Source organism: Myxocyprinus asiaticus, chromosome 12, assembly GCF_019703515.2.
Source record: "Myxocyprinus asiaticus isolate MX2 ecotype Aquarium Trade chromosome 12, UBuf_Myxa_2, whole genome shotgun sequence".
Lineage (NCBI taxonomy): Eukaryota > Metazoa > Chordata > Actinopteri > Cypriniformes > Catostomidae > Myxocyprinus > Myxocyprinus asiaticus.
The window spans coordinates 7285943-7309735 of NC_059355.1; the positions used below are offsets into that span (position 1 = coordinate 7285943).

The 23793-nt window shown below is 38.5% G+C and overlaps 1 protein-coding gene across 4 annotated transcripts in view; it reads right to left on the minus strand.

The window, feature by feature from the left end:
* Nucleotides 1-511: 511 nt before the first annotated feature.
* The window catches only part of LOC127449073 (myosin-10-like), a 91167-nt gene continuing 67885 nt past the window's right edge, over nt 512-23793 (minus strand). For all 4 annotated transcript variants that reach the window (XM_051712218.1, XM_051712216.1, XM_051712217.1 and 1 more), the window contains 26 exons: nt 19548-19741; nt 19211-19332; nt 18990-19059; nt 18303-18463; nt 18062-18170; nt 17739-17870; nt 17119-17325; nt 16727-16864; nt 16366-16489; nt 16066-16237; nt 15323-15535; nt 14666-14810; nt 14251-14457; nt 13907-14011; nt 13582-13734; nt 12167-12415; nt 11825-12037; nt 11182-11394; nt 10270-10431; nt 9904-10032; nt 9572-9660; nt 8045-8168; nt 6327-6535; nt 6139-6247; nt 5754-5926; nt 512-2082 (listed from right to left, as the gene is read on the minus strand). In XM_051712218.1, coding sequence (XP_051568178.1) covers nt 1947-2082; nt 5754-5926; nt 6139-6247; nt 6327-6535; nt 8045-8168; nt 9572-9660; nt 9904-10032; nt 10270-10431; nt 11182-11394; nt 11825-12037; nt 12167-12415; nt 13582-13734; nt 13907-14011; nt 14251-14457; nt 14666-14810; nt 15323-15535; nt 16066-16237; nt 16366-16489; nt 16727-16864; nt 17119-17325; nt 17739-17870; nt 18062-18170; nt 18303-18463; nt 18990-19059; nt 19211-19332; nt 19548-19741 — 4058 coding nt within the window. In that variant the 3' untranslated portion in view covers nt 512-1946. The remainder of the gene's footprint in view (nt 2083-5753; nt 5927-6138; nt 6248-6326; nt 6536-8044; nt 8169-9571; nt 9661-9903; nt 10033-10269; nt 10432-11181; nt 11395-11824; nt 12038-12166; nt 12416-13581; nt 13735-13906; nt 14012-14250; nt 14458-14665; nt 14811-15322; nt 15536-16065; nt 16238-16365; nt 16490-16726; nt 16865-17118; nt 17326-17738; nt 17871-18061; nt 18171-18302; nt 18464-18989; nt 19060-19210; nt 19333-19547; nt 19742-23793) is intronic.

Here is a 23793-nt window from a genome sequence, read left to right on the forward strand (position 1 = left end):
ACTAAAAATAGGCTTAATTTTCGGAATAAAATAGGATCAGGATTCTTGAGACCACCTCATAGAGTTCATTTAAAATTAAACCATTATAATTTTTTTTCTTCAATAAAGAAATCAAGACCACATTCAGGTTAAAAAAAAAAACATGCTTCTACAATGAATGTTTTTTATTTTTTCCTTTACAAAACTCACTGTCATCTAGAAATAGTAACAGTATACAAGAGAAAAACAAAAGACATTTGCAGTTGAACACTTGGTTGTCAACAGCCAGTCCAATGATAGAAGGGATCATTTAGCTCTATAATAATGGTAACTGCAATAATAGTAACTAGATCATGGATGAAAAAGCTTTAAAACCAAATGAAATCATGCTTGCTGCCAGAGGCTTCTTCACCTCAAATGGTTGAGAGCACTGATTTTTCCCCACGCTTTAATGAGAATGCAAGGGATAAGAGACCTATATAATGGATATGATTCATAGCACAGTAAAATAAAAAAAATTACAAAAAAAGGCTTACATAGCATTTGTTTTTATTTAAATTTCTTTCAGCCAGTTTTGCCATCATGTTAGCATTTCACCTTCATTATTGATACGTGACAAACTTCATATATTCGTGGATGTTTTCTAATTAGTGTCTAAGGCACTTTAAAAAAACGTCATTAACTGCTAACAGTGGAAATGATTAATAAAGTTTCCATTCGTCCTCTTACCGTGTAATACTGATGAGAGCAATTCTACTATAGTGTTTGAAGCATTACATCCATAGCTAACTCTTTATGCCAAACTCATAGTCTTTAAACATGATGGTCTTGAACCATCAACCAACTGAAGTGTTGCAAACAATTAGTCTTCCTTCATCTAAGTCCACTTCTATTAGAGGCTGTGTTCATTTGTAGTGTATCTAACTATAGATAGAGCAGCTGGATTTGAGCAGTACCATCAATTTGTATCACATACAGGGGAAAATAAACTATTGAGACAACTTTAATAAAGGTAAAAGGTCTTCAGCGTGTAATTTTTCATCTTGACATGCATATGCTTCCAGAGTACTTCATATATCATTTCCAGTTGAAGTGGCCTTGTATGGCTTTTCCTATGATGTGCAGTTAATAGCAATTTACAGTAACAAACAAATTCTTGAAAACACAAAATGCCTCCGTCCACTGAACCTCTAAATAGTTTTATCCAAATAAAATCAAACAGGCCTTGAATTAAATGAAGATAAATCACAAAAGCAGTCACCTGCAATATTGTTTTACATTTTAAAGAAGTTATTTATTCAATGCACTTGAAATGTATTGAGATGCTGAAGCTTTTTCACATTTTCTCCTTCCGATCCAATCCAGGGCCACAGGACTTTTTTTTCTCTTTCTTTTAAGTGTTAACCTGTAGCAAACGAGCAGCACATGCATCTATATGGATCCAAGAATCTGCAGATCGGTTTATTTGGAGAGCTGTACTGTACAACCCAATCCGTCACATTTGCTTAGCTAGGCGAAGGGTTTACATTACAAAATTAGATTCGAGTGAATACTGTCCCTGCTGTGTGGACAGTTTCATGTGACTGCACTTCTATAATGTTCTGTCTTGATTGTAATATTTCATGTACTTTGAAGGCTACTGTTGCACTGTAATACTTATTAGCAGATGTACACCCGGTCATGTCATATTTAGAGTAAGGCAGAGTTGACACTCCCATGTTAGGGGAGAGGATAGAAACTTAGGGTTGAGGGTAGCACGCATGTGTGTGAAGTGGATTTTTCGAAAGCCCACAGTGGCATGTATTTTGTGGGTATGGAAAGGTGTTAGTGCTGTGTCTGTTTGTGACACATCGCTCACTGGTCCCATCGCCACTGTTTCTAGAGAAAGGAGAAGACTTGAGCAGCAAGATGACATTTTGGAGCGAAGAAAGCAGTGGGGCTGAATGGCCACAGGAGGGCACCGTGCTCTACTCCGCATGTGCTGGCTGGTTCTCATTCAGGTCACTGGCCTTGCTCTCTGCATCATCATCAGAGAATTCTCCTTCCACCTGCAGCTGTCTGCGTCCAGAGCGGCTTGACGAGAAGCTGATGGGGCCTCCTCGCCTGCAGGAGAGCGAGAGATGGCAGAGGGTTTCTAACCAACATATGATAACAACAAGTGTCCAAAATTAACGATTAACGACACAACATCCAACCAATCGCTGAGCTTTAGCCATTTGTGTTTTTATAATATGATTCACTTTTGTCAGTTAAATAAGCCAGGTTCTTCTAAATTTAAACTATGAAGCAATTTTTACAAAACATCTTCGTTTTATTACACGGCTCTCTGGAATACTTGGTTCTAATCACAGATTTTTGTACTCAAATATTTTTATAGTCTCTAACTGACCAGGCAATCGATTTCGTGACATACAGTTGCAATCGAAATTATTCAGCCCCCCCAAGACAGTAAGGATTTACAAAGGTAAGCTTTTCTGATGACCCAGAATTTTTAAACTTTACATCTATATCAGTTGAGTGACACATTCAAAGTCATAGTGTGAATATATAATAGCAGGATTTTTTTTTTTTTTAAATACAGCCATGTCAAAATTATTCAACCCCTATTGCATGTATCTGTTTCTTAAATATGTAAGGCTACACAAGTCATTTTTTAAAAACAAAATTAAGTCATCAATCTGCAATGGCAGCAAAAATGTATTTCTATTCAAAAAATGCAATTAAAAATAAGCTGTCTCAAAAGCTAAAAGAGGAGATTATTTCATTACACAAGAAAGGTCATGGGTAAAAGTACATTTCCAAGGCACTTCAATTTCCAATAGACAAAGTTGGCAGCACTATTCATACATCTTTTAAATATGGTACAACAGCAACCTTCTTGGGGTGTGGAAGAAAGCAAAACTTCAAAGGAAATGTTGACTTGAATATTCAAGAAGTAATTAGGAAAGACCTGTGGAGTCCTGGAAGAAGGTTTTATAGATGTATGACACTAAAATGAAAATGAGTTTTAGACCCATGGGTCAGCAGTACATCTGGAGTAAGATGACAAGGTGATGACAAGAACAACACCATCCCCACAGTCAAGCATGGAGGTGGGTCAGTCCTGTTATGGGTGTGTTTTGCGGCCGCAGGAAACGGCTATCCTGACTATGTGACTGACACCATGGATTCTTTCAGGTATCAGACCATGTTGGCATGAAAAATGTGATGCCTTCAGTGTGTAAATTGAAGCTCGGTGATCACTGGACTTTCCAGCAAGACTACAACACCAAGGATACATCCAAGTTGTTCAAAATCTGGTTCAGGTATAGGTCGTGGAATGTCTTTAAATGGCACTTTCAGTCCATCATTAAAATCCCAATGCAAACCTTTGTTGGGATTTAAAGGAAGCAGTGGCAGCACAGAAACCAAAGAATGTCAATGAGCTGGAAGCTTTTGCTCATGAGAAATGTGTAAAAATTCTAATAGAGAGGTGTCCGAAGCCTGAGAACACTTACCTGAAACATTTATTTGCTGTTATTAAGGATAAAGGATGCTCCACAAATGATTGACTTTGGGGATTGAACATTTTTGACGACATTTGTGGAGAGAATTCGTTATTTTTTATTTTAAAATTTGAGTAAACTGAACTCTTTGTTCTCAAAATCACTCAAATGTGTATTAAAAACGTACTTTGACTGTTTACTGAGGTTTTAGTTGATGTGTTTTAATTCACATTACCAGAATGTATTGCTGGTCAGGAGGGGGTTGAATAATTTTGATTGCAACTGTAGCTGAGCTAGTTTCAGTGTCTCTCATATCACTGTAACATTTCTTTCATCTGATCATTTCTTCTCAAATCAATACTTCATGTTCATTTATTTATTTGGTAAGTAGCTGTAAATTAAGCAGATAATATACAGTCAGCCGGTCAGTTACACAAAATAAACACTCTGTTTCCTTCCTGGGGCTCTTATCATCCTGTCTAGTGCTAATGGAATAGTTCACTTAATTAAAATTCTATCATCGTTTACTCACCATCACATCATTCCAAACCCATTTAGTTACTCAAATTTTCAGGTTGTTTCTCACCAAAACATATTGTATGCCTTTGGAAGAATTGGAATATGATGAACCAATCACATGGACTGCTTTTATAATATTTTTGGGTCCTGTTCTAAGCTTTAATTGAGGCATTATCCAATAGGGTTGGGTATTGATTCCGATTTCCTTATTTGATTCACAAGCTCTTGATTCGATTAGATTCCGATTCGATACCTATTCATATGGGTATATATTTTAGTATCTCCATTTTGCTTCCACATGAAAGAAATTATCTCTTAGTTTTGCATTTATTTATTACTTTTTATTTTAATAGCATTTTCAAATTTGTTATAAATTTCAGTTCAGTTCTAGTTAATTTCATTAATGGTTTTGTTTTTATATATTCTAGTTTCAGTTTGAGTAATTATAGTTTAGGAATTAACAGAGCACTTCCAGAGTTATTTACATCTAAAATAAGCAAGACCTTTAAATGTAAGATCATAAGGAAAACTTTTTAACTTTTATTTTAATGGAAACTATGACTAGTTAGCAAAAAGCTCATCTGGCCGAAACAGATGTTCTGATTGGTCTATCTTGCCTGTGCCTTCAGGTCAGTGCTCCCTACTCCCGTTGCTCCCTACTCCCGTTGCTCCGTGCACATTTAGAGAGAATCTTTGACTGTACAGTTGTTGGGAAAAAAGAAAAAAAATTCACTCAATGGTCTGTGGCATCACCTCAGTAGATTGAAGAGTTATGGGTAAAAGTCTACTCATTGTTCTTAGCACTAGACTACACTACTGGATTCTACCAAGAACCAAACGCCACATCGCCATCTGTAGGCGTTCACCTACACAGCCACACAGGTCAGTGTGATGACTGAGTGCTCCATGAATACAAAAACGATCATTATCATTTAGTTTAGTTTTAGTTCTCCATTTATTTTGCAATATTTATTTTACTTCAGTTTACAAAAATGTTTTTAAATCAATATGTATGTATATAAATCGGTACCATCTCTCTAAGAATGGAGGCAGAGTCTCACAGAAGCTTTTGTTTTAAATGAGTGAAAGTAACGAGAGTGCACAGCTTTACTTTTTTCTTCTTTGGATTAACAACTGACGGTAAAGAACAGAGAGGACAACAAATTAATTGCATTGATCTAGTCTTCAGACACATTTCACATTTCAGTCAAACCAAACTTTAACTCTCAACAGTGAAGGGATCTCGGGGCCAAACTTCTTCTCCAGTACTACTCAATCCCTGGTGAGTGAAATCTGAACATTTAGCAGCCAGTGGATCATTAGACTTTTCTAGTCGCATAGCGTGAAATTTGGTCACATACTATATACAAGTGATTTACTCGCATTGTTGAGTGTTGCGCATAAAGTAAAAGATCAATCTTGGGATTTAAAAATCAATATCGAAATTGTTCAAATGAAGTTTGCAATGCATCGGAAAATCAACGTTTTTACCCAGCCAAAATATTCATTAAAACATCTTGTGTGTTTGCATAAGAAGGCATGATGGTGAGTAAAGTATGACAGAATTGTTTTCATTTTTTGGATGAACTATTCCTTTAATTCCATTATAAATGTACATTATACATTAATTGTTTACTTGCAAAAGACAAAGTTTGCACTCATTCAACATTTGGCGGGTGTTCATTTTGGACCCTGGCCATACAACGTCCATTTAACTTATCTATGTATGTAGTACTGCTGACATCGAGCGAGAATATGTGTGTGTTTTACCTGAGGCGGTTTTTGAGTGTGTTGACTTCACGGCTCAAACCCTCGCTGGCTTCAGTGGCATCGTCCAGCTCTCTCTGAAGCTTCCTGCGGGAGGCATTTGCTCGAGTTGCCTCCTCCTCTGCCTCCTCCAGCTGCCTCTTCAGCTGCTTCATGCGCAAGTTTGCCTTTTCCATCTAAATCAAATGTACACAGGAATTATGAGCTTCCTTTTAAATGACAGGATGGGAGAGAAATAGATTGTGGAAATATAGTCAAATGTTTCACTAGCGGCATACATCATAAAGTCTGCTCCACATTGATGCACAATATATCTGAGACTGTGAATTCAGCTTGAACAGCTTTGCATTTAATCATTTAGGCAGAGCTGGATTAGAATTAGAATCACCTGCTCCTTGTACTGGTCGGCATGGCGACGCTCATCCTCCACTTGCATGAACACCTCCTTCAGTTTCTTCTCTGTGCGACGTACAATCTTATTGGCTGCAGCTCTCTCCCTGTGAAGTGCACAAATACACTTGTACACTGCTGCCTTGACAGAGTTAGTGCCAGTAATGTTATATATCCATTGCTTACTTTGCTTCCTGTTCAAGCTGCTCCTCTAGCTGAATAATCTTGGCTTCCAGGGCAGCGATAGAGGCCTTGAACTTGGATTTGATGGATCCCTCCAGTTCCTGCAGTTTGGCCTTCAGCTCTTTGTTTTGCCTTTCCAGCTGCTGACGGGCGTTCTCACTCTTCTGGGCGGCACTGCGCTCTCCCGTCAGCTCTGTGTTCAAAGTGTCCACCTGAAAATGCAGACACAAGGGCTGTTTCTATTCTGAATACTGAAGTTAATTTCTGTAAAGCTGTACTGATAATCGAGATACAAAGGTGTGAAATGCAGTAAAAAATAATTCAAGGGAAAAACACAGGGTAAATGGCTTGTTATTATACACCTTGCAAAGCTCACAGGAGCAGAGTTTTGAGAGCAATTGCTTTGTTCCTCAAAAAACTATTCACCAATTCAAGGGTCTTCAGTCAGTATTGTACTCTAAAGTCCCTGTGCAGTATTTTATGTTGTCTTTTAAAAATAAATAAATAAATAAATATGTAGTTCAATACTGAAGTTTATCAGTATATTTTTAATTTGGTTATACAACTTAATTTTTGTTGTTGTTTTTTTTAACTATATTTATTGTCAATCTGTATGTTATAGTACTGCTCTGACTTTTCAAATAAATTAAACAATTAACCAATTAGAAATTAAAATGTAAAAATTAGGGCTGTCAATCAATAAAATTCTTATAAAATGGTATATACAATAAATCATTCTGTTTGTCATGTTTAACTCGTTAATATATATTTTCATAATGATTAAAATATTAATAGAGCTAAAAACTGCCAAAAATAATAAAAACATTTGTAAAGGTGTACATTATTGTACTTATTTTTTATTATTTTTGTACCATCTTAACACTCTCCCATCCAAACTCGGTAGCATTTCTGAGCGCCGAGATGACGTGCGTATAGTGGACTCATGCGTCTGTAATACAGTACTAAAGTTATGAATAACATCCATTGATTATTAGACAAATTCATACGTACATGTGATAACCGAATATTTGAATCATTTCCACTGTGCGCAGTCTTCTGAGTTAACAATATCAACTCAGTGAATTAGTAAAGAAATCACTTAGCATTTTAATGGCAAAAAAAATAAAAAAATTCAACTGTATAAATAAATAATAAATTCTTCAATTTATCTGTATGACTTTGGATCGCTATCAGCGAGTGTACATCGGCTGTACACTCGAAATCAGAGTGCATTATGGGTAAGAATGAGTGAACAAATTTTGGGAACGAATTCGGACACTACTACAAAATGGAGTGGCGAAATAGTGCATTATATAGTGGATAGGGGGCAATTTCGTTTTCTTCCCTGTATAAGATGTGTGTTGCCTATACAGCAGGATTTCAATTACTACCGCCTGGAGATAACAGGTGGTACTTCAAGCTTGAATTGCTCCAATGGTAGGAATTTTCCTTCTTACGGTCCAGGGACAACAAGTTTTTTATTTTTGATATAATTAATCGCACTGAATTAACACGTTAAATCGACAGCCCTAGTAAAAATTAACCAATTATAAATTAAATGCAAGATATTTAAAAAAATGTTGCCCCTTAAATAGCATTCACTTTGTTGGTTAGCCTTTGTTGGACAGTTTAGGTAAACTACCTTTTTGAACTATTATAAATTCTGAGAACTTTGTAGCTTCACAAGCTACAGTTTTCCAGTAGCTTCCCCGACACTGCACCTGCATTGTGGTCTTGCGGAAGCGGTCATTCAAGAGCTCCATATTGCTCTGCTCCTCCTCTAGTTCTTCCTCCAGCTGGGCGATACGAGCCTCCAGCCTCCTCTTCTCATCCAAAAGAGCTGCCCTGAAGAAAGAACACAAACAATCATGAATGAATGATAAAACTCGCCTTTGATTAAATTATGAACACAGGAGCAAATTAATAAAATGTGGGACATATTTAGAAATATCCACTTTATACATACACTGGCAGCCAAATGTTTGGAATAATGTACAGATTTTGCTCTTATGGAAAGAAATTGGTACTTTTATTCACCAAAGTGGCTTTCAACTGATCACAAAGTTTAGTCAGGACATTAATAACGTGAAAAATTACTAAAAAAAAATAAATAAAATTGTTCAGAACTTCTTAAACTACATTAGAGTTCTTATCAAAAAATCCTCCATGTGCAGCAATGACAGTTTTGCAGATCTTTGGCATTCTAGCTGTCAGTTTGTCCAGATACTCAGGTGACATTTCACCCCACACTTCCTGTAGCTCTTGCCATAGATGTGGCTGTCTTGTCGGGCACTTCTCACGCACCTTACAGTCTAGCTGATCCCACAAAAGCTCAATGGGGTTAAGATCCATAACACTCTTTTCCAATTATCTGTTGTCCAGTGACTGTGTTTCTTTGCCCACTCTAACCTTTTCTTTTTGTTTTCCTGTTTCAAAAGTGGCTTTTTCTTTGCAATTTTTCCCATAAAGCCTGCACCCCTGAGTCTTCTCTTTACTGTTGAACATGAAACTGGCGTTGAGCGGGTAGAATTCAATGAAGCTGTCAGCTGAGGACATGTGAGGCGTCTATTTCTCAAACTAGAGACTCTGATGTACTTATCCTCTTGTTTAGTTGCACATCTGGCCTTCCACATCTCTTTCTGTCCTTGTTAGAGCCAGTTGTCCTTTGTCTTTGAAGACTGTAGTGTACACCTTTGTATGAAATCTTCCGTTTTTTGGCAATTTCAAGCATTGTATAACCTTCATTCCTCAAAACAATGATTGACTGACGAGTTTCTAGAGAAAGCCATTTCTTTTTTGCCATTTTTGACCTAATATTGACCTTATGACATGCCAGTCTATTGCATACTGTGGCAACTCAAAAACAAACACAAAGTCAATGTTAAGCTTCATTTAATGAACTAAATCGCTTTTAGATGTGTTTGATATAATGGCAAGTTATTTTCTAGTACCAAATTGGCAATTTAGCATGATTACTCAAGGATAAGGTGTTGGAGTGATGGCTGCTGGAAATGGGGCCTATCTAGATTTGATCAAAAATGACTTTTTTCAAATAGTGATGGTGCTGTTTTTCACATCAGTAATGCCCTGACTATACTTTGTGATCAGCTGAATGCCACTTTGGTGAATTAAAGTACAAATTTCCTTCCGAAACAGCAAAATCTGTACATTATTCCAAACTTTTGGCCGCCAGTATATAGCCAACCTATTAAGTTCCACCAGAACCACTTTCCAGCAAAATGACTCACTTTCCAGAAGCGCTGTTGGAAATCTCATCTGCAAGCTCGTCTCTTTCCTGTTCAGCGTGTCGTCTGGCTCTCTCTGAAGATGCCAGGTCCTAAAAACACATATGAATCATAATTGGAGATAGATTCAAGACCTAAGTTCAGTCTCATTCTAACTAACCATCTTGATTATAACAGTAAAAAAAACACAAAAAAAACAGATTGCCTGGAGCAGAGAAATGTTTCCCAGTCCAAAAGTGATTATGGAATAAATAAGATCATTTATTGGACGGAAATTAACTCAAACAGTAAGGTTTTTACAGCAGTGTATTTTAGGCTTTGTGGTGCTGGCTCACCTCTTGCAGCTGCAGAATCTCAGCCTCAAGACTCTTGAGTTTCTTCTCATTCTCCTTAGACTGAGCAAAGATCTCATCACGAGAGGTGCGCGCCTCCTCCAGTTCCCGCTGGTAGTCCTTCATCTGGGCCTGGTTTGAAAACAGACATGCCAAGTTGTTAGAAGCACAGGAATATACTGTATCTACACTAATTATTGTGGCCTAAAAGTTTTTTTTAATGAAGGCAAGAGAATATATTTTTTTCTAATGCATTTCAGCTATTAAGTGCTTATGAAGATAAATGTTTTGTGTTTATTGTAAAAGTCATTTCACTGATCAACAAACTGAAAGTTTGCATGTGTGAACTGCACCATTTTAATGTTTTACCTGGAGTTTGCGCAGTTGTTTGATGGCCTCATCACGGGCCTTGTTTGCAGCCTCGATCTGTGCTTCCATATCTTTCAGGTCCATCTCCAGTTTCTTCTTGGCTGCTACAGCGAGAGCTCTCTGTTTCCTTTCATCTTCAAGCTCCGCCTCCATCTCACGCACCTGAGAGAGCAGGGCTCATGGGTCAAAAGGCCACAACAGGGGCCTGGGTAGCTCAGTGATAAAAGATGCTGGCTACCACCCCTGGAGTTCGCTAGTTCGAATCCCAGGGCATGCTGAGTGACTCCTGCCAGGTCTCCTAAGCAACCAAAATGGCCTGGTTGCTAGGGAGGGTAGAGACACATGGGGTAACCTCCTCGTGGCCGCTATAATGTGGTTCGTTCTCGGTGGGGCGCGTGGTGTGTTGAGTGCGGATGCCGCGGTGGATGGCGTGAAGCCTCCACATGCGCTATGTCTCCGTGGCAACGCGCTCAACAAGCCACGTGATAAGATGCGCAGGTTGATGGTCTCAGGCAACTGGGATTCATCCTCCGCCACCCAGATTGAGGCGAATCACTACGCGACCATGAGGACTTAAAAAGCGCACTGGGAACTGGGCAATCCAAATTGGGTGAAAAAGGGCAAAAAAAAATCCCCCCCCAAAAAAAGAAAAAAAGAAAAAGGCCACAACATTTGGATTCTCTCATATAACAATTAGAGCTTGTCATTAGGGCTGTCGTTATAATTACATTTTAGCTGATTAATTAATTGCCATACAAATAATTGCAAACTTGATGCTGTATTTCTCAAATGTTTTAATGTAGAGATTATTAGTATAAGTTAAATTGCAGTTGCAATTTTTGCATGTGAACTAAGCAATAATTATTGATAGAAATCTGTCCACAAAATGTCTGAACAGTAAACTCCACCAACCTGTTTGACCAGCGCTCTCTTCTTCTCCTCATTCTGCTCATCTCTGGCCTGAAGGTCTCGGTCAAACTGGGCTTTCATGGCTTGCATGTTGACCTCCAGGCGCAGCTTGGCATCTTCTGTGGCCTGTAGTTCATCCTCCAGCTCTTCAAGCTGCGTGCGCATTTCCTCCACCTGCTGCTCCAGAGTGCGTTTGGATTTTTCCAGCTCATGGACCTACAGATTACAGGTGGAAAGAAAAGGAATAAAAAATAAATAGCACCCACTGAAAGATTTTCTGCGGTCTAAACTGTGTCCTAACCAGTCGCAACACAAAGCGGCAAGCATTAGATCCATGTCTTCCACATTAATCTGATTTAGTCAACAAGCAACATTTTTTAAATCACTTGGTTTCTTTTCATTGTGGCACACTTTGTAGCACAGCACACAGTGAAATCTCATTGGTCCAAAATCTTGCTCATCTAACATCACTAGTACCCTCCTTTCAAATCACATGTTGCATTCAGGTCTGACCCCATTCTGGTATGAAATGCCCACTTGTCACTATCCATATTTTTTCTAGTTGAATATCCTGTTTCACTTGGAAATGTTACATTACTGAAGTAATATGGGTTGCAAATGGTGTTTCATGTTGACACACACTTACATTCTTGCCTACATCATCCTTGGAACTCATCAGGTCCTCCATCTCAGCTCTGAGCTGCTTGTTGAGCCTCTCAAATTCCTCTTTAGCCTCCAGAGCCTCGTCCAGGGCCCGGGCCATAGACAGAGCTTTGGTATCCTTCTCTCTGGCCTCGGCCTCAGCACGGTCCCTCTCCTCAGCATAACGTGCCGAGATGGTCTTCTCCTCTGCCAGCATCTGTCACGTTTGTCAGAAATGCTTTGCGTGAATACACTTATTTAATTACTGATAAATGCTTTATATCAGTATTCAAAAATATTCTAAATGAACAAGCCTTAAAAATAGTTAACCAAAACCAATTCATACCTGGTCAAACTTCTTCTGTTTCTTCTCTAGGTTTGAGACGATCTGTCTCTGGTGGTCCAGGTCCACCATGAGGTCATCAAGCTCCTGCTGCAGTCTGTTCTTGGTTTTCTCCAGCTTGTCATAAGCGATGACCTTTTCTTCCAGTTTCTGACTCACCCCCTCCATGTCCTTCTGTAGCTTCCTCTTGACCTCCTCAAGACCCTCCAGGGTTCCCACATCATCCTCCAGCTTCTTCTTGGTCTCTACAAGCTATTGAAAGAAAATGGAGATTTACAGAGGAGACCTGAGCTGTGTTGGGACAGTTTGGGAATGACAAACTATACACTACACATTGACAATGTACACTATGCACTCAGCCGTGTAGTGTATGAATTTTCAAGATGTAATATCGTCCCAAATGAAACACTTAATGCTTTACTACACAGAAGCATTTGCCATTTAACAGCTGACGGAAATTACACTTCAACCGCATGTGACGTGTTGTTGCATTAACCAGCCTTAGTTCAACACTTGTATCTCAAACAACATGCATATTCACATAGCATACATAACTAACATTTGTAAGGTGCTGTCTTCCCTGAAGTTTCACTAGTTGCTAAATTCTTCATTATTTACAATTATTTTGTCAGACCAGCGACGCAGCCATGTTACTCTGCCCCTTCCGCTATGTACATGCAGCACTCAAGGCTTGCTGCATGAAGTGCCCAACATTCACACTCCGTTTTGTTGGTTGAAGAAGTGAATCATCCGGGTACTTATAGTACACTTCTTTTTGTTGCATTTTCAGTGTTAATATACTACTTGTGCTATAAAATGACATAGAACAGTGCAGAAGTGTGTGGTTTGGCCTTTTTTACAGTTTTTCTTGACAGGATAGTGGAGAGGTCATGATATGATGGGGAGAAAAGGGTTGGAATTAGATCAGGACATGATGCGAGCTGGAATCAAATGAGCACCACAACTCAATATGTCGTATTATGTATCTTTTAAATGTTTATTTTTACAACCATTCTGAAGGTTTATGGAATTCCTCTTCAAATCTTATTTCCATTCAGCATAATCCTGAAAATTACAGACCAAAATTCTCAATAATACCTATGCTGTAACTATTGAGTGCAAAATTATTTCAAGATATTAAATCTTGAGGTACTAAAGCTTTCAAATGATTAGCTGTCAATATTCATTCATAATCTGGCATGAAAAATATTAATCACACCACTGTCCCTTTGTGGGGAAGTTTTCAGGGATTTGGCAAAAATACAAACAAACATGACAGCCTTTTGTGAGGATCTAAGGTAAACTACCAAAATAACATGCAATATTAATGAATGTAGTGTGTCAACTGAAGCATTGATGCTGATATGAACAGACACAAACTGTGTTCTCATTTAAGCATATGGAGTGATTGCGTGTACCTGAGCTTGTAGGGTTGCCAGTTGTTTCTCCAGGTTCCTACGTGCCTCCTCTTCTTCCTCCTGCTGCTCCAGCAAGCTGTTCTTCTCTTCCTCCAGCTGACGGATACAGCTGCTCAGGTTCAGTTTCTGCCGCGTTTCCTCTTGAAGCAGTTCCTACACGCAAACAATTCTAAACAATCACGACTCTTCACCACATCTGTCGCTCTCACCTCTCTAACAGCTCAAAATCCATTGTTTTTTTATTGAAAATGTACATTGCCTGTTGCAGTTTCAACAATTAAACCGTGCCAGTTTCATTCACTGTCTGTTTGCAGAGAGAAGTTACCTGAGTGTCCTGCAGCTGACTCTCAAGGCTGGAAGCGTCTTTGGCCAATTTGATTCCCTTCTTCTCAGCATCTTCCAGAAGAGCAGAAACATTATCTAGTTCCGCCTACAACAAATGAAAAAAAAAAGTTGTAGATAATAAGTTCATTAAATGGTATAAAACTAATGTACTGATTAATCTAGGGACCATTTTTCAGTGCACTTTGTTGAGAATGTCACTCTCTGAGAGCAAATTTAGCACCTCTAAGTTTTTTTTCTCTTTAAACTGTAACAGCACTGATCTGTAATTTGTGACAGGGTGTGCGCCTGCAATGATCAGTGGTTTATGAACGTAATGACACTGACCTGTAGTTTATGGGAGCGGTCTGAAAGTTCTCCTTTAACCTTCTCTCCTTCGCTGAAGCGGGCCATGAACTCCTGTAGCTGAGCCTCTAGTTTCTTTCTCTTGTGTTCAGACTCAGACTTGGTCTGCTGCAAACTTTTCACCTCACTGGCCAGCTCCTTATTATCACTCTCCAATGTCTGTTTGTTTTTCTCCAGATTTGTCTTAACCTGATGTATACAGACAGAAAGTGTGAGAGAGAGCCAGATTGTCCCTTAACTGTGTTAACTGGAGACCGTATTAACTCAATGAATAAGGCAATTAATTCCAAACTCATCATTCTTACACCGGCCGACCAACAGCTTTCCAATCTAGACATTAGAACTGAAATCCCTCCCCACAGTAATGAGTAATTTACTCAGTATCTAAGTGGCTTACTCTCTTGGCCTGCTCCAGCTGCTCAGAGATCTCCTCCAGAGCGGTGCCGTGCCTTTGCCTCATCTCCTGGATCTGAGACTCATGGTTTCTCGTTTCGTCATCAATGGCCTTCTTTAGCTCTGCCACCTCCTGCTCTCGTTTGGTCCTTTATACAAAATGGAGTGCTGAAGTCAATTCATAATATGAATTTAATGGCTGTCTATTTAAATTACTATAAAGGCCCAATTTGTGGTAGTATTACTATGATTCCAAATCACTCAAACACATTGGACAAATTTACAAACTAACTAAACTAAATAACAGGATTCTTTATTGGGCTTTTGCTATTGTATTAGACAGAGGGAGTGACTAGTAACAGGACACTAGTGGAAGGTGAAGGGAATGGGATCAGGACATGTCGCAGGCTGTACTAAAACCATCATTCATGAGCACTGCGGCTCAATGTGTGTGGAGCATGTGCGCTAAACGCAGCATCCTTGTTTTCAACATAACTACTTGATTATATTCAATACTTAAAAAATATTAATTATCTTCCAGGTCTTTTTTTTATTTATTTTTTTACTGAACACAGATTAAAACTACCCCTTTTTCTTTTATTTTTGGGAAAGCTGAACAAGTGCGTAGACTTTATTTAGTTCGTGGAGCAAACTCTTGTACCTCAGCTCCTGTTGAGCAGCAGTGGTGTCCAGGGTGTCTTCCAGCTCAGTCTTTAGAGCCTCCAGCTCCTCACTCAGATCTCTCTTGAGTTTCTCCGCTTTGTTTCGGGCTGCTTTCTCAGACTCTAGATCTTCCTGCAGTTCAGCTAGCTGGGCTTGCAGCTCCCGCACCTGCTTCAGGGCATTGTTCTTCTGAGCAACCTCCTCATCACCTCTGTGGAACACATACCAATCTTATCAAAAGATAAAGATAATTTGGGAACACAAATAACACTTTTGTAGCATTGAAAAAACAACAACTAAATAACATATGTAATTTGTTTCACATGATACTCTGAATTAAACAGGCCTGTTTAGAATTAAATTGAATAGGTGTTATTATGTAAATGCATCAGTGAGGTCAGGCATTGTGGTGGGGCTAGTCAAGTTCCTTCAACATTCACACAGCAGTTGAAAGGGGCCCAAATCAGATTTTTTTTATATGCACAGATTAGTCTTATGTTCTCATTTGACCTGAAATTCTTCACAATTGGCCAAAGTAAACAAACCCAGAGGCCAAGAAATAAACATTCCGTGACTAATATGCCAATTAATTTCATCCTAACATAAGCTATTGTTTAGACACGGTCAGCTACATGATAGCCAAACTATTTTTGCTCCAAAAGAACATTTTCTCCCCCTGTTAAGAGTAAACTTCTTTTCCTTCCTCTCTTTTGATGTGCTCCTGGTTGGTCAGAGATTCACCTGGCCAGTACAGCTTGTAGTTCCTCTTCTTTCTTGGCCAGCTGGATCTTGAGTTCCTCGATTTGGGCCTGCAGCTCAGCTATCTGATCTTGTAGGTCTGTGGTCTCACCATCCAGCTTTCGCTTGGCTTTCTCAAGCTCCTGCCGTGTTTTCTCTTCCTTCTTCAGACGCTCTGAGAATCAAACACGCCAACACAAACACAACCAATCCTTTACCTGCATTTGACAAGTCGCAAAGAGTGTTCCATCTACGTACCTTTCAGAATAATAAAAAAATAGCTAGATTCAACCCCTTCCTCACCTTCCAGGTCTACCATCATCATTTCTTGCTTGTTCTTGACTTTGCCAAGGTTCTTGGCTTTCTCCTCTTCCTCAGCCAGCTGGGAGGTCATTTCACTGACACGGTCTTCCAGGAGTTTCTTTTCCTGAAGGACAGGGAGAGAGGAAAGAGTTTAGGTTTAGCCAAAACAGCTGCCAAACACACATCTTTCTGTAAAGGCCAAAGAAATTTATAAGTATTTTTCGTTTTTTATTTAATGAAACCCTGTTGGCAGATGGATGCATTTGCCTGATCATTTGTCTTGTAAAAAAGCTATTATTATTATTATTAATGCAAAAACATGGCGCTTGTTGTTTTTAAACAGTCTGAAGCCTGTACTGACCTTCAGGAATTTGGAGTTCTGGTCCTCCAACAGCAGAATATCCTCCTCCATCTTTTTAATTTTAGCTTCAGCTGTCACCTTCTCCAGCTGAAGTTTCTGTCGTGCAGCCTCCTCTTCGTCCAGCTGTTCCTCTAAGTCCTGTTAGGATAGACAAAGACACATGAAAACATTTGGCTTATGGACAGCAAGAGTGTAATAATGTTCGATTCCATTAGCTAATTGTTTACCTAATTTGCTATACATTGCTCTTGTGTACCACATTCCTTATTCCAACTCAGAAGTGACAGGATCTTTTCTATGTTAGATATGAGTTTACACTTCCTTGTCACTTAGAGCCATATTTTAGAGTCTATAGTGGATCCAAGATTATATTTCCCCAGTAAAGTCTTCACCTGTATGTGCGACTGCATTTTCTTCTTCTCATTCTGCAAAGACTGATTCCGCTCCTCTTCCTCCTCCACACGAGACTCCAGGTCATGAAGGATCTCCTCCAGCTCTTGTTTTTTAGCCACCAGACGAGCCCTCATCTCTTCTGCTTCGGCAAACAATTCCGTCTCGGCCTGCAGTTGCTCTGCCAAGATGTTCTTCTCCTCCAAGAGCTGAAGGAAACATCATAAAGATCTTATATGTCCATTTCTACATTCCATAACATTTTTGGGATTCAATTTGGTTGACAAGGTCAGGCTGGAGAAGATCGTAGGCATCGCAGGATTTTACCTGGGTAAAGCCGTTTTGTTATACAAAAAGTGGAGTAATACCAACTTTCAATAAATTACATTGTAATATATTGCAATGTTAATTACTTTTTAATGATAATGATCACAATAACCAACACTTATGCCATGTGTGCTTATATCTACTATTTTACACTGACTTGAATATGGCTCATCCAAATAAAATTTTAGGGCCGGTAAAACAATCCGTTGTAACAAACAGTTAATTTTACTGATAATAATCTGATATGCAGAATTATATAACAGAGTGATCAGGTTGAGTGTTTGAGATTGCTAACCTGCTGGTGTTTTCGCTCCATTTCCACAAGCTCGTTCTCCACTTTCACCTGCCTCTCCTTCACTTTAACAAGCTCCTCATCCTTGGCCTGCATCTCCTCTTCCTGACGGGTCACCTGCAAGAGGGGTTTCACCTGCAAACACAATAATACATGCCTCAATAGAAAGCTAAACATACCCATAAGCACAGACATATTATAACCGTTATAGTCGGTTTCTCATAAAACCACACAGACAAAGATACATTTCACAGAGATATACACAAAAGCTAATCAAATAACTTGAACATTTAGGTAAACGGCCTCTTTTAAGAACTGAAATCAACCTTGGTGAAGAGTCTCCACCATTGCCAGTGGCGTAGTTTCAGGTAGGCGGCGCAGTTTCTCTGGAGCACTTTTAAAGCACTGAGCTGCTGTTGTTTTTTAGCGAAGGCTCTGAGGAACAACCACAGAACAGTTCATTCATTCACAAAGTGTCATAGGATTACATTTCAAATATTGTGTTATTTCTTGTCTTAAAATGGCAATAGCTTCAACATTACTTCGGGTGTCTGTATTTGGACTCACTTGCGAGCCAGGTATCCTCGACAGACTGACTGAAAGTAGATGATGATGTCTGTTATTTTCAGGTCTCGCTCTTCTTCCAGGTGTGCTAAAACTCCAGTGCGGAAGAAGATTTTACTCTGACCGATCCGGTAGAGGTTTGGGTCAAGCTCCAATGCTCTGATCTACAGATCAGGATGTTAATTAGTGATACTAGGTAATATTTAGCACATGCTCTTTTTCCACATTAGACATCATATGAAAACATTCTATCAGATGGCCAACTCAAAATGAAATAAAAGATAAATCAATACATTAACATGCCTGTTTATTTTGTAATATTTTACTTTTTCAATGTACTATAAAAAATTATTTCTAAACTTTATTATTATAAAAAAGGTCTTTAGGCACATTGGGGATCAGAAATGCAGGATTCCTCCATTGGCTGTCATTCAGAAATTAAGCCTATAATTATTATTTAAAGTTATTTTTATTATGGAAAGTTTCAAACAATAACTGTTATATTTTCATTGAACATCACACAACACATTGGTACATATAATTATGAATGTATTTACTCATTAATTAATTTATTTCAATTTGAGTACTTTGGTCCTCCATATGAAACAGCATGTTATCTGATTGAAAAGGAATGGCTAACCTGTTTTGCCAGTCAACTGAGAATGACAAAATAAATAAAATAAACCTCACCATTCTTTCACAAGCCTGCTTGCCATCCATAAAACCTTTGGGGATTGCACTGGGAGTGAGGATCTCATATCTAGGAGGGGAAAATAGATTCAGAATAATTTTATCACTGGCAAAATACAATTACTGAATATTGACACTGCAACTAAAGAGGTAAAGTGGTCCTCTTCTCTTAAAAGATAACAAGATTTCTAATTATTGATAAAAAGATATCTGAAACAAACCTTTGTCTAAACTCTTGGAAGACAATACGGTTGGGGAATCCCTGTCTGCAGATCCTGATCCCTTCTAGAACCCCATTACACCTCAGCTGATCTAGAACCAGGTGGGGCTCCAGTTTACCAGCCTAACAGAGAAGAGAGGGAAAAGCAATGAAGTGTATGACCATTTGAAACACTCTAATCATAGTTCACAACTGGTTTATGTCCAAGCATGCTATAGCCACAATAAATGTGACAATTATTAGGATAACTACAACACATGGCCTTTATAACTATTGGTCATTTTTACTTTTTAAAGAACCATGCCATATGAAAATCGGAGGTGCTACATGTAACTTACTCTTTTCTCATGATTGGGGATGATACAGCGGACAAAGTTGGGGTTGGTGTTCCTGAGTGTGGCCATCAGTTTTGTAAGAGACTCTTTATAGAGCTGACCCACAGTACGGAACATGCCCTTCTTGGTCTTATATGTGGCTCCAAACGCAGTCTCGTTCATTCCTGCCACTTGGTCCAAACCAACAATACGATCCACTGCCATGAAAAGCGAGAAAGAAAGATCAGTTAGGTTGTTCTCCAGTCAATGCTACAGAATATAAATAAAGAACAGTCTCGCAGTACAGCCAAACAATGTGAATATGAACAAGGGAAATCTACAACTAAAGCTATATTTCAACAACACCAAGCAGAAGGTCAAGGTCAAAATACGCTGTGTTTATTTGCTTGTTTACAAAGAGAATTTAAAGCAATGGTCCTTTGATTCGTTCAGGGCTTTAATCATCTAAAGCATTATTTCCCAAAAGCAAACAAAAAATAACTTTTACAAAGTAGAACAGTGTATTTTGACTCAATGCCACAAGTTCAGACAGCCAATTCAAGAGCCATTGGACCAACTATGCAAACATGACCAGGGCAAGGCAAATGGAGACATGAAATAGATGAAGAGTGCCGAAGGTAAGATTACATCTAAAAACAAGCACAAGCTGCAAAAGAAATCATTCAGCTTCAAATTAAGAAATCATCTCACTGGCAGGGTGAATCTCACAAAACCTGTCTCATGCCTGAATCATGTTTCACCCCAAAATCAAATTAAAGAAATCGAGGCCAATTTTAAGACATTAATTTCCATTCAATTAGAAAAAAGGGGGAAAAAATGAAAAGAAAAATAGGCCTATTTTTAATTTATTAGGACCAGCAATTTGTATGCATGATGCTCGAAAAGTAGATTTTTGTCCCCCAAACAGTGCTCTTAAGTAATTTCTGATCAATTTCAAAGTTGCCGTTTTTATCCAAAATTTTAGACAAGGTTGTCTTGACTCAGCTTTCCCCCTTTTTATTTGAAAATTATATCTTGGATAAATTCCAGTCAGGTTTTAGACCCTTTCACAGCACTGAGTCTGCTCTCTTAAATTACGTTGGACTTAAGTGCCGCTTTCGACACTGTTGATCATTCGATTCTTCTTGACCGCCTTGATAGGGAAGTTGGCATTCGAGGGAATGCACTGAAATGGTTTCACTCCTATTTGGAAAATAATTTGTGAAAATTGGAAACCCTGTATCCTCCTCTGTTGCTTTAAAATATGGCCTTCCTCAAGCTCTATTTTGGGTCAAATATTATTTTCTTTGAACATGCGGCCTCAAGGAACTCTCTGTAGACAACCGACATTTCCTATCATCTATATGCTGATGATACACAATTATATCTCCCTCTGAAAATTGATGAAAACAACTATGAATCATCTTTTGGACTGTATGGAAGATGTTAAGTGCTAGTTGTCAAACAATTTAATTCAACTTAATGACAGTAACTCAGAGGTCATAATATTCGGCACCTGTGTGTTCCAGAGATACATGAGGATAGAGCAGAGTGCATCAATTGCACGAGTAATTCTCGGTGGATCATACAACATGCACTTGAAACCACATTAAATCTTCAACCTTCAATCTTCAATCACCCCGCGCGCATCCGCGTTCCATATAAGAAGCATATTTAGCGCTTATAAAGTGCCAAAAGAAAGATGAATTTCATATCATTTTTTCATATAACTTTTCAATGCAGGAAAAGCACTGATTGAGGAGTTTTGATAGCAACCTGTCATATTTTTCAGGGCATGTTCTGTCCAGTCATAATGCTTGTCCTGCATCTGATCAGCCTGAATGTAGCAAACTATTTTTTAAAGTTCATTTGTTTGTGATCTTTTTTTTTTCTTTTTATTGAGAAAGATATATGAGAAACTCGGAATTATTTAAACTTGTATTAGAAAATTTTATTCTGATAAGAAATTATAATAAAAATACAAATTAAACTATTTTTATAATTTGTTATATAGAATCGAGCTTAAATTGAATCATGAACCTCATATCGAACACGTCAACACATACATTGTGATTTTTCACTTGTTGAGCATCAATGATGGTTAAATTCCACCATACAAATAGTGCAAATTATTTTACTTTTGTTGAACATTAAACCTTCACCTAATTGAACATACTGTTTTAGTAATCAAAAACCACTGATTAGTTTTAAATCAATGGAGGCTAAAGCTACATCTCTATATGTTACAGAATAACAAATTTGCTTGTAATCATTATCTTTGTAAATGCAGATCTTAAGATCTGCTTATACTATAACTACTTATGTTTTTTCATAATGGGGGCCACTGATGTGACTTGCAATACTTTGAAGAATCTACTCAGCTGTCAGTGTTGACTGGCACAGGACTGAGCGAGTCATTCGGATTCCAATGAAACAAGACCTGTATTGTTCCAAGTTCCCTGTCGGAGACACTACAGAATTCCTCCACCCCTCACCCAAACTCCAGCTCCCTCACACGGCCTATCAAAAGGCTGAAACTTAAAACAAATTCGTCTGACTGAGAAGAGCAAGGGCATGCCCACATTACCACACATACTGTCTGCTGAAATCCAAGCTGCATTGGGTGTTTGGATGGATTTTATGAAAACATGTCCAGGTCATATTTCACCCCAGAATTACGGGTCTGTTCTAAAACTTGGTGAGCTGCCTCGCAGTCTCCTGCCTACATAGGCAGCTGTCTTCTATGGCCGCATATTAACTGTAATGGAGCCTCATAAGTGAATACGAATGCTCTATACATAGGCGGCAACTTCACCCGTCATTCAAATAGTGCTCCTCACGCACAGCGCATGGGAGACTCGACTCACTACGGATTTCAATACAGGTGATGTGAGAAGAATGACACTATACTCTAATGAGCACAAATACGCATAGCACGCACACATTTGTGGTAAAATAGTTTTCTATGATATATATATATATAAAAAAATTTATCTATACTTTTCAGTACTGAATGGATTATATACTCACCAACCACTTTATTAGGAATGCTATGGTCCTAATAAAGTGCCCAACGTGGTCTTCTGCTGTTGTAGCCCATCCGCCTCAAGGTTCGACATGTTGCGCATTTTGAGATGCTATTCTGCTCACTACAATTGTACAGAGGGGTATCTTGAGTTACCGTAGCCTTTCTGTCAGCTCGAACCAGTCTGGCCATTTCCTGTTTAACTCTCTCATCAACAATTAGTTTCCGTCCACAGAACTGCTGCTCACTGGATGTTTTTTTGTTTTTGGCACCATTCTGAGTAAATTCTAAAAGACTGTTGTGCGTGAAAATCCCAGGAGATCAACAGTTACAGAAATACTCAAACAAGCCATTCTGGCACCAAAAATCATGCCACGGTCGAAATCACTGAGATCATCTTTTTTTCCCTATTCTGATGGTTGATGTGAATATTAAGTGAAGCTCCTGACCTGTATCAGCAGGATTTTATGTATTGCACTGCTGCCACTTGATTGGCTGATTAGATAATTGCATGAATAGGTAAGTGCACAAGTGTTCATAATAAAGTAGTAGGTGAGTATAAGTATATTCATAAGACAAATTTCTTTTACTTTGTCCACCATCTTGGATTTATTTTCCCACCGAGCTCATCATGGTGCATTCTGGGATCACCTACCCAGGGAAGCGTACATACAGTACTACTTTAGAATTTGGCCAAAATGTAGAATTTAGCCAAATCTTGGGAGGCAGCATAATTAAGATACCTACCTTTTGGAACAGTCTTCACATCGGAGCATGCCTAAAATGTCTTAAAGTGCTACCTCCGGAGGCAGCTCACTAGGTTTTGGAACAGACCATTGACTGTTTTCCTTAAAGAACATGAAGCCTATTTTCAGGACCAATATTTCATACGTTTTACTTAGAGTTTTTTTTCTCAATCAAAACATCTTACATTTCCTTAAAAATAGGCTTAATTTTCTTCATTAAGAGAAATATACATTATTTTGCTGTGAACTTTGACCCAGACATGTTCTCAGGTTTTGTGAGATTCACCTGCTAATCTATTAAAATGGCCTTCTTCAACACTGCATGGACTGACAATGCTCCTCAATAATAGGTCCAGATTTAATAATGAGCGTTGTTACATGCAAAACAACACATTGATAACTACCATAAATCAGCTTATTTAAGAAAACCAGATAAGATTTGAAATAATCGTATAATTCTCTGCTTTTAACATCAAAACATAAACAGGCATGTGCACAA